This window comes from Podarcis cretensis, assembly GCF_951804945.1.
Source record: "Podarcis cretensis genome assembly, chromosome: 7".
Taxonomy (NCBI): domain Eukaryota; kingdom Metazoa; phylum Chordata; class Lepidosauria; order Squamata; family Lacertidae; genus Podarcis; species Podarcis cretensis.
Window position 1 is genome coordinate 92,590,565 of NC_137176.1, and position 9,121 is coordinate 92,599,685.

General features: G+C 52.0%; 1 protein-coding gene across 1 annotated transcript in view; it reads right to left on the reverse strand.

The window, feature by feature from the left end:
* The window catches only part of SLC39A4 (solute carrier family 39 member 4), a 41,855-nt gene extending 33,236 nt beyond the window's left edge, over positions 1-8,619 (reverse strand). The window contains 2 exon segments of the mRNA XM_079984252.1: positions 7,660-7,939; positions 7,941-8,619. Of these exon segments, the coding sequence (XP_079840378.1) occupies positions 7,660-7,939; positions 7,941-8,050 (390 nt within the window). The 5' untranslated portion in view covers positions 8,051-8,619.
* Between the last annotated feature and the right edge of the window lie 502 nt (positions 8,620-9,121).

Sequence of the window (9,121 nt, forward strand, 5' to 3'; positions counted from 1 at the left end):
TGGCTGGGTTTCCCCAGCCACTCTGGGTGGCTTCCAACAAAGATCAAAAATATATTAGAATGTCACAAATTTAAAACTTCCCTAAACTGGGCTTCCTTCAAATGTCTTCTAAATGTCTGGCAGTTTTTCTCTTTGACATCTGGTGGGTGTTCCACAGGGTGCCACTACCGAGAAGGGCCTCTGCCTGGTTTCCTGTAGCTTTGCTTCTCGCAGGGAGGGAACCGCCAGAAGGCCCTCGGCGCTGGACCTCAGTGTCCAGGCTGAATGATGGGGGTGGAGACGCTCCTTCAGGAATACTGGGCCAAGGCCATTTAGGGCTTTAAAGGTCAGCACCAACACTTTGAATTGTGCTCGGAAACGTACTGGGAGCCAATGTAGATCTTTCAAGACCGGTGTTATGTGGTCTCAGCTTCCACTCACCAGTCTAGCTGCCACATTCTGGATTAGTTGTAGTTTCCGGGTCACCTTCAAAGGTAGCCCCATGTAGAGCATATTGCAGTAGTCCAAGCGAGAAATAACTAGAGCATGCACCACTCTGGTGAGACAGTCCGCGGGCAGGGAGGGTCTCAGCCTGCATACCAGATGGAGCTGGTAGACAGCTACCCTGGACACAGAACTGACCTGCGCCTCCATGGACAGCTGTGAGTCCAGAATGACTCCCAGGCTGCGCACCTGGTCCTTCAGGGGCACAGTTACCCCATTCAGGACCAGGGAGTCCTCCACACCCACCTGCCCCCTGTCCCCCAAAAACAGTACTTCTGTCTTGTGCCCAAAGGTGGGGTTGTTGCTGGCACCTGTCTGTCTTGAGAGACAATGGAGTGTGCCTCCGAGGGTGAAGTCAAACCACTGCATTAACAGCACTCAAGTGACCTCCCTGGCATCTAAGCCTGGGCAGTGTGTCTGGAAGCCCTGGGATGCCCAGTTGACAAGACAACCCACCCCCCAGCCTTGCTGATCCAAAGGAAAGTGGAACAAGACATTTGAGACCAGCTTGGGTGCAAGAGTTGGCAGAAGGAGGCAGCGGCGTAGCGTGGGTTGTCAGCACCCGGGGCAAGGCAAGTAATTTGCGCCCCCTAACCCGGGGCAAGGCAAGTAATTTGCGCCCCTAACCCCTAACCTGCCGCCGCTGCCAGCTTCTTCTTGCTGCTGCCTGGGCTGGGGTATTTACGGTAAGGTAGCCACGGCGGCGGCGGCGGGTTCGTGTCAGGTGATCTGAGGCGAGTTGCCGCTGGCGCTGCCGCCCAAACGACGCCGCTTGCCCGGAGGAGGAGGAGGGCAGAGAGGCGAGGAAAATGCAACATGGCCCAGCAGCTGCAGCAGCAGTGGCGGCAGCGGCGGGGCTGTGAGGAGGGGCTGCCTGGCGCGCCCTCCTTGCGGCCCTGACGCACGGGGACCGCGGCGAGCGCTGAGAGCCGCTGCCTGCCGGACGCCTTCAGCCCGGACGCGCGCACAGCTCGTCGGTTCCGTGAGACATGGGGCTCTGCTACAGCCTGCGCCCGAGGCTCTTCAGCGACTCCGGAGGCGGCGAGCCCCCCCCCAGATGTTGCGCCCGATGCGGCCGCCCCCCCCTGCACCCCCCACGCTACGCCACTGGAAGGAGGCATTCATAAGTTTAAGGCATCAGAAGGAGGCATTCAAGGCACCATCCAAGCGCCTTAGGGACTCTCCTCTGGATTTGTGGAGGGTGCCTTCTTTGCAACAGACGGTTGCTGGGCTCTGACTCCAGCTGAGCCTCCTGGAGGGTAACTAAGACAACCCAAACAGCTGAGGCCCTTTCATCCTTCTTTTGCAAAGGAACAGATCAAACGGGGAAAGGAAGGGCCAGGGCATTTGAATGCTTTTGATGTGCAGGAGATGCAAAATAAATGCATTTAAAAAATGGGCACCACCCTAAACAGTTGCCTCCTCCTCCTCCTTGATCCTGTTCCTAAACTAATCATCATCATAAAGGCATTTTCACACAGCCTCTGGGGTTTACCTGAGGGGGCTACACGGGTTTTTGCATTTGCTTCTAACATGTAAAGAATTTCTGGTGAATGGAGGCTTGGGGTGGGAACAGAAGTGGGAAGAAGACAGAGCTGATCATTGAAGGCAGGATGCAACCAGAAGTTATGTGCAAGCCATAGGCGTAGCCAAGGGGGGGCAGGGAGAGGCAGCAGCCCCCCTCCCCAGATCAAGTAAAACAATAGGAATACTTAACTAACTGCCTGATCACATCGGTTCTGCCCCCCAACCTAACAAAAGTCCTGTCCCCCAAAAGAATCCTGAGGGGATACAATAGCCATCGCCAAATATCTGAAGGTCTGCCACATGAGAGATGGAGCAAGCTTGTTCTCTTTGAGGGCAGGATCCGAACCGACAGATTCAAAAGGCAAAAAATTAGATTACAACTAAGCATTAGGAAGAGCTTTCTGATGGTAAGAGTTGTTCAATAGTGGAATGCTATGGAGTCCACCAGAAGGTGGTGGAATCACCTTCATTGAAGGTTGGACGGCCATCTATCATGGATGCTTTAGTTGAAATCCCTGCATTCAAGGAAATTGACTTTGCACATGATTAGAGACATGCTTGTCCAGGACAGTAGCTGGGCCCATAGTCTAATTTACATTCCAGAGATATTTGGGAGGAGAACATGGAGGAAATCCATGCTTTCCTAGTCCCTACTTTTCTCTAGGCTTAACCATCCCAGAGGGATGCAGGTGGCACTGTGGGTTAAACCACAGAGCCTAGGACTTGCTGATCAGAAGGTTGGCGGTTTGAATCCCTGTGATGGGGTGAGCTCCCATTGCTCAGTCCCTGCTCCTGCCAACCTAGCAGTTCGAAAGCACGTCAAAGTGCAAGTAGATAAATAGGTACCGCTCTGGCAGGAAGGTAAATGGCGTTTCCGTGCGCTGCTCTGGTTCTCCAGAAGCGGCTTAGTCATGCTGGCCACATGACCTGGAAGCTGTACGCCGGCTCCCTTGGCCAATAAAGCGAGATGCGCGCCGCAACCCCAGAGTCATCCGCGACTGGACCTAATGGCCAGGGGTCCCTTAACCTTTACCTTTTTAACATTCTCAGGGTCAGGCTTCATCCCACCCCAGTTCCTCTGCAAGAATGTCTAAGATGCTAAAACAGCCTCTCAGATGTTTTGGACGACTGGCTGTCGGTGATGAGAATTGTAGCGCTAAACATCTGGAAGACGCCAGATTGGGCGGGGAGGGGGGGAGGGTGGTTCATGCCAAAAAAGGTGAAGCTCAACTTCTCCACTCTGCTGGCTGCGGTGTAACACAACTGCCAAGACTTTTTTGCAGGTTGAACATGATGCAGCAAAGTGGCTCCAGCAGAAAAAGAAACAGAAGTCCTTTGCACTGACCACATCACGGGGTGAAAGCTTCAAAGATGGAAGGACCTAGGGAGAGCCTGGCTGCTGGATCAGATGAAAGCTCATCCACTGTGCTCACTGTGCTGGGCCCGGGGAGTAACCCGAAAACCGTAGTCCAGGTCCGGTCCCGAATCCAAGGGTTCCGCGAGGAGTCAGTCTGACAGGGCCAAGGCAGGAAACTGGGCTAGGTCAGGCACACGATCACAGGCAGGTTCAGGCAAACGGCAACGTTGCTCCCGCAACCTGGGGCGGGGTCCAGCAGCCTTTTATCTCTTGTGGGGTAACGGCCGGTCCTGATCGCCCAGAGGTGAGCACTCCTGCGAGTACTCAGATCTCTCCTTCTCTCAGACCTCAGTCTCTGCAGCTCGGGAGACTTCGGTGGGTGACTAGACCCAGAGGCCGCCTCAGCCTCCCCTGACCCAACCGGTAGTGGAGCAGCTGTAAGCGATGGCCCAGCTGGAGGCAACGAGGTCATCCCCACATCTGGAGCCAGGGCAGGCTCAGGCCCCTGACTCGGCCCAGCTGGTGCTTGTTGCAGGGGAACCTGTGCAGACTGGGACTCTTCAGGATCAGGCCCCAGACTCGGTTCAGATGCCGCCTGAGGCAAAGGATCCGGTGCGGACTGAGACTCCTCTGGCTTCCGGGTCCAGGCCATCACACTAGCAGTGGCCAACCAGATGTCTGTGGGAAACCCAGTCAGGATTCGAACACAAGAGTCCTCTCTGCTCCTGCAGTTTCCAGCAACTGGCATTTGCAAGCATTGCTGCCACCAGCTGTGCAAGTAGAGCACAGCCATTCTGGCTAGTAGTCCTCAATAGCCCTCTCCTCCTCCATGAATTTGTCCAGTCTTCTTTTAAAGCCATCCAAGTTGGTGGCCATCACTGTGGCAGGGAGTTCCACAGTTTAACTCTGTGCCACATCAAGAAGGACTTTATCTGTCCTGTTAAAAGGACCCTGCACAGCCCTTTGACCCTGTGAAATCTCCAGCCTCTATAGGCCATCTGCGTATCGGCTATTAACTCTTTGCTGCCCACAGCCCTTGGGGAAGGGGTCCCCACTTTGCTTCAATCTGCGATGTAGCCTCTCCCCCTTCTTCAAACTCATGGCCATTAGCTTTGCAGCTGAACCTTGCCCCAGCGGAGGTTGCCAACTGTTATTCTGACAGGGCTCTTCTTCCTTGAGCTAATAGCTGCAGTACAGGCAGAAATGAAGCAGATGATGTTTTAACTGGCGGGGAAATTAAGTGCAGGAAAATGCAGTGCAGTGCTTCCTCTGTAGCATTTCAGCCTGACATGAAACTGTTAAAGCCCACAGAAGCAGTGGAGGTGAAAACTTTGGCAACCATAGCTGCAGCCGAGATCCTGTTAACCAAGAGATTACGACTGCAATCGTTACCCAATGCATTTTAGTATAAAAGAAGGTGTTCGATTAAGGCAGTGAGCTGTATCCTTCCTTGGGGGTTTTCCAGCAGAGGCTGGAAATGGATTCTCTAACTGCAATTCCTGCATCACAGCGGGGTTGCTCTAGAGGATCGCCAGAAGTCCCTTCCAGGTCTGCAACTCTGCAATTCCATGATGATGAGGATACTTTGGGCTAGATTCTTTGGTCCAGCCAGGAGACAATGACATCGCCAAGGCAGTTCCTGTTGCCCCGGCAAGCTCTTAATATTTCCGCATTTCGTTCTTTGCTTGGCGCTTTCCCCAGAGACACTGTGCAAAATGGGTGAGCATGAATAACAAAACACCTGTTTTTTAAAAATACCTTGTTTTTTGTCTAAACCTATGATCCGGTGCCAGGGCAGGAGAACGGGGATTCACCCAGGAAGGGTTGTGACCAAGGGGCAGGAGGCCTGAGGGTTCAACCGCTAATAGCATCTCCCAACAGGGCTGGAAGTGTCCCATGCCTGAAACTCTAGCAGACAACCAATTTCCTAATCTACTGGGAGGAATGGGGTCAGCCTATGGTCTGGAGGTCTGTTAATAACTGACTGGATTCCAGGTGAGGCTGGAGGACCATTGAGAATTCTTACAAATATTGCCTAGCAAACTGTTCCAGAAATGTGAGGCACGTCCGTCAGGTGACCACCCGCCGAGGGGAGGCGTCTGGGCACGGGCAGCTGGGCGTTGCATCCTTTGCTGAAATCTCCTCATCTGCCCCATTATTTTCCTGCATTGCAAGGGGTTGGACTAGATGACCCTCATGGTCCCTTATAAGTCTAAAATCCTGTGATCTCTTGCTTTGAGTTCAGGAGCACCTGCTGCTTCTTCAGCTGATACTGTTTGCATTTTCTTTCTTCTCCTTTTTGGAAAAAAATCCCTTTCATTCATTTAAGAGCAGGTCTGTGCTTGGGCTGTCAGCTGTTCTGTTAGACCAGCTTTCTCCAAAATCAGATTCTGGCCCCAATTCATCTGGACTGAGTACGACCCTGTGATTATGCTTTTATTAGAGAGCCCCATGGATTCATGCTCCCACCCTCACTTTACACATAACTTTACGAAAGCAGGCGTTGAAAATAACTACACCTTTACCCTCTTTTCAAGACATGTTCTATGGCTTTGCATTGCACGGAGCCCACAGCGAAGAGTTGAAGGGATTCCTTCTCCTTCCTCAGGGATGTAGGAGGGCAACTCCATACCTGCCAACAGTTTGCAGGCAAGAATGGGCCCCGCGTCAAACGACCTCATTGCAGGGGGTTGGACTAGATGGCCTCTGGTGGACCCCATCCAGTTCTAGGATTCTCTGCCCTTCCTGTCGCCGGCCCTCATCCCCTACATGCTGTGGGCAGATTCACATCATTTTTTCCCCTAAAAGGGCACACATTTCAAGGGAATGGCTTCCCCCCAAGTACGCTGAGAACTGGGGCGTTGGGAACTGTAGCAGAAAACTAGTATCCAGGATTCTTGGAGGGGGAGGGCAAGTCATGTGCGCTTTAATATACGATGTGGATCTGCTGGCAGCCATGTCTGTTCATATCAGCCTGTTTTCCACCGGTTTTAAAGCTGAAAGTTTTCTTTGGCTCTCTAGATCCATGATACAGCTGGGGGGAAAAACCTCCATTGTCCTGCAACCTGTTATTAAGTGGTTCAAAGTGAGTCTCGCCAGCAGGTGGAATAACATGCTAGGTGTTGCTGCGGCGCCTTAAAAGTCCACGCACGGGCATTTTACATGTCTCGCCATTCCTGGCAAAATGCACGCCCCCCCACAACACAGTTCAGAGGCAGAAGGGAAATACAACTGGAAAAACTTGCAACTGGGAAGTGTCCCAGTGCGGTGCAGGGGGTTAAAATGTGGGAGAGACCAGGGTTCAAATCCCCACTGAGCAAGGGAGCTCATTACGGTGGCCTTGGAGGCCAGCCGCTGCCTCTCTCAGCCTAACCCACCTCCAGTGCCGGATTTACGTATAAGCTAAACAAGCTATAGCTTAGGGCCCCACTCTCTTGGGGGCCCCCAAAATTTAAAGAAAGAACAAAACTGGACGTACATTTCCAAAATGTAAGATAAAAAAAAAAAAAAAAACCTACATACAGCAACAGTGTTTTGTGTTGTGTAGGCTGCTATTTGTGATGTGCAAATGGCTTTAGATACCTATCAGGTCCATAAATTACCATATAACATATATTCAACACAAAAAACAGCAAGAGTTTGTTATTGACAAAGGACAGCTGGACATAGAAAGGGCCCCATTACCTTCAGGAGCTGAGGGCTTCATCAAACCTAAATCTGGCCCTGGCTACCTCACAGGGCTGTTGAGAAGGGGAAGGGAGCCCTATGCAATGTTTTGAGCTTCTGGGATAAAAGGTGGGATATCTATTATTATTATTATTATTATTATTATTATTATTATTATTATTATTAATACCCCGCCCATCTGGCTGGGTCCCCCCAGCAACTCTGGGTGGCTTCCAACAAAACACTAAAATACAATAACCTATTAAACATTAAAAGCTTCCCTAAACAGGGCTGCCTTTAGATGTCAATCAATCAATCAATCAATCACAACCGTAAGACTGAACCCAGCACCCCGCAAAGACCAGTCAAAGATCCTGTGGTTTTCCCAGAGACAGATAGCAGGAGAGAGAAAGGGATTTTCCAGATGGCTAATAGGAACGGGATTTCTCCCTGGTTGCCTCCTTTTCCCAACACACCCCTCCTCCCATTCTGTACCCAAAGCGAGCGAGGCTAGCGGCATCTCATCCAGGGCGCCTGCCTCATCCTTCGGACCTTTGAACCCCGGCTGGAGTTTGACCCAGGTGAGCGGGAGAAGACTGCACACCTGCCACCATCCTCCTCTTTACCTTTTCACACGGCACTGCCGGGCACTGCACACGACCCACCGCAATATTTAACAGGGACTCCAGGGTGCCCTGGGGCAGAGCGCCTTCTTCGCCCGACGCCAGGAGAGTCCGCAGCTCCAGCAGGGCCGGGTCCAGGCTGGCATCCTCTGGGCCGGGCCCTGGCATTGCCATCCCTGGGAGACAGAGCAGGAGGACGGCGACGACGACAGAGGCTGTCCAGGGGAGAGGTGGCATGGCTGGGTTGGCAAGGCTGTCTTCTGGAGACTGGCAGGTGTGCCTGCTTCTCCAAGACAGGCTTTGAGGCAGGTGCCCAGGTGCTGTAGACTCTCGGCTGCCCCGCTCTGCCGCTTGCGATGATTGGCTCAGGGTGAGATTGCCTCAGGTTAACCATTCCACAGAACCTGTCCAGCTACGCAGATCCCTCACCTTGATAGAGGGGCAGGTCTTGGCAAGCAGAGAGGCAGAGGCGGCAGACCCTGGCTAATCTGAGCTCCTGGGTCACCAGGAAAAGAGGCGAGCAGCCAAGGCTCCAGACAAGGAGGAAATGAGCCAGCTTTAGCCTCCAGCTTCTTGCCCAATCGTCCTCATGAGCTCACCCACCCAACGTCCCCCTTTGGGGTGGAAGGGATCCTCTCCGCTGTTACCTCATATCCAGGCCACAAGGGTGAGGATGAGGAAGGAGGGAGAGAGGCATTCGGTGGGTCTTTTCACAACTGGCGCTCAGAAGATCCCCTTTCAGCCCAGAATGAGTCATTTTGTGTGTGTGTCAAACAGTTTGAAAGGCTCCTGGCTGGGTTCCAGGACAGAGGGACATCTAAAGTGTGTGATTTTTTTTTCTTTTCTTTTTGGGCGGTGTGAGCGTTTGGTTTGTGTGTGGATGCGTGTTTTTATTGGGCTTTCTGTAAACTGCATTCAAAGCTTTCCAGAGGATTAGTATTCCACAGCACATATTGAAAACAGAGTTTTGTGGCACCTTAAGGACTGACAGATTCATTACAGTATCAGCTTTCGCGAGCCCACAAAGGCTTATGCCACAACCAGAGAGCCTTTAAGGCATCACAAAACTGTTGTTTGTTGGGTTAAGAGAGAGGAGAAAGATCCTCGCCAGAAGAGGACACTCAGCACATGAACTGAGTTAGTTTGCCTTTATTTCCTTTGAAAACACACACACGCAATCGGGGTGGGGAGTGCTTTGCACGTGCTCAGAGGGTACTGGCTCAAAGTGCCAGATTTTTTTCCAGTACGAAAGGGGGCAACGTCACACGGGAAATTTTAAAAGGTTAATTGTTTAAACCTCAAACGCAACATTTTAGGCGGTGTAGGTTTCTCATCTGCAGGGGCTGCCAAAAAGGGAGAGATTGAGACATTGCTCAGGAAATAATAATAACAATAGTAATTTATTATTTATACCACCTTCATCTGGTTGGGTTTCCCCAGCCACTCTGCATGGCTTCCAACAAAA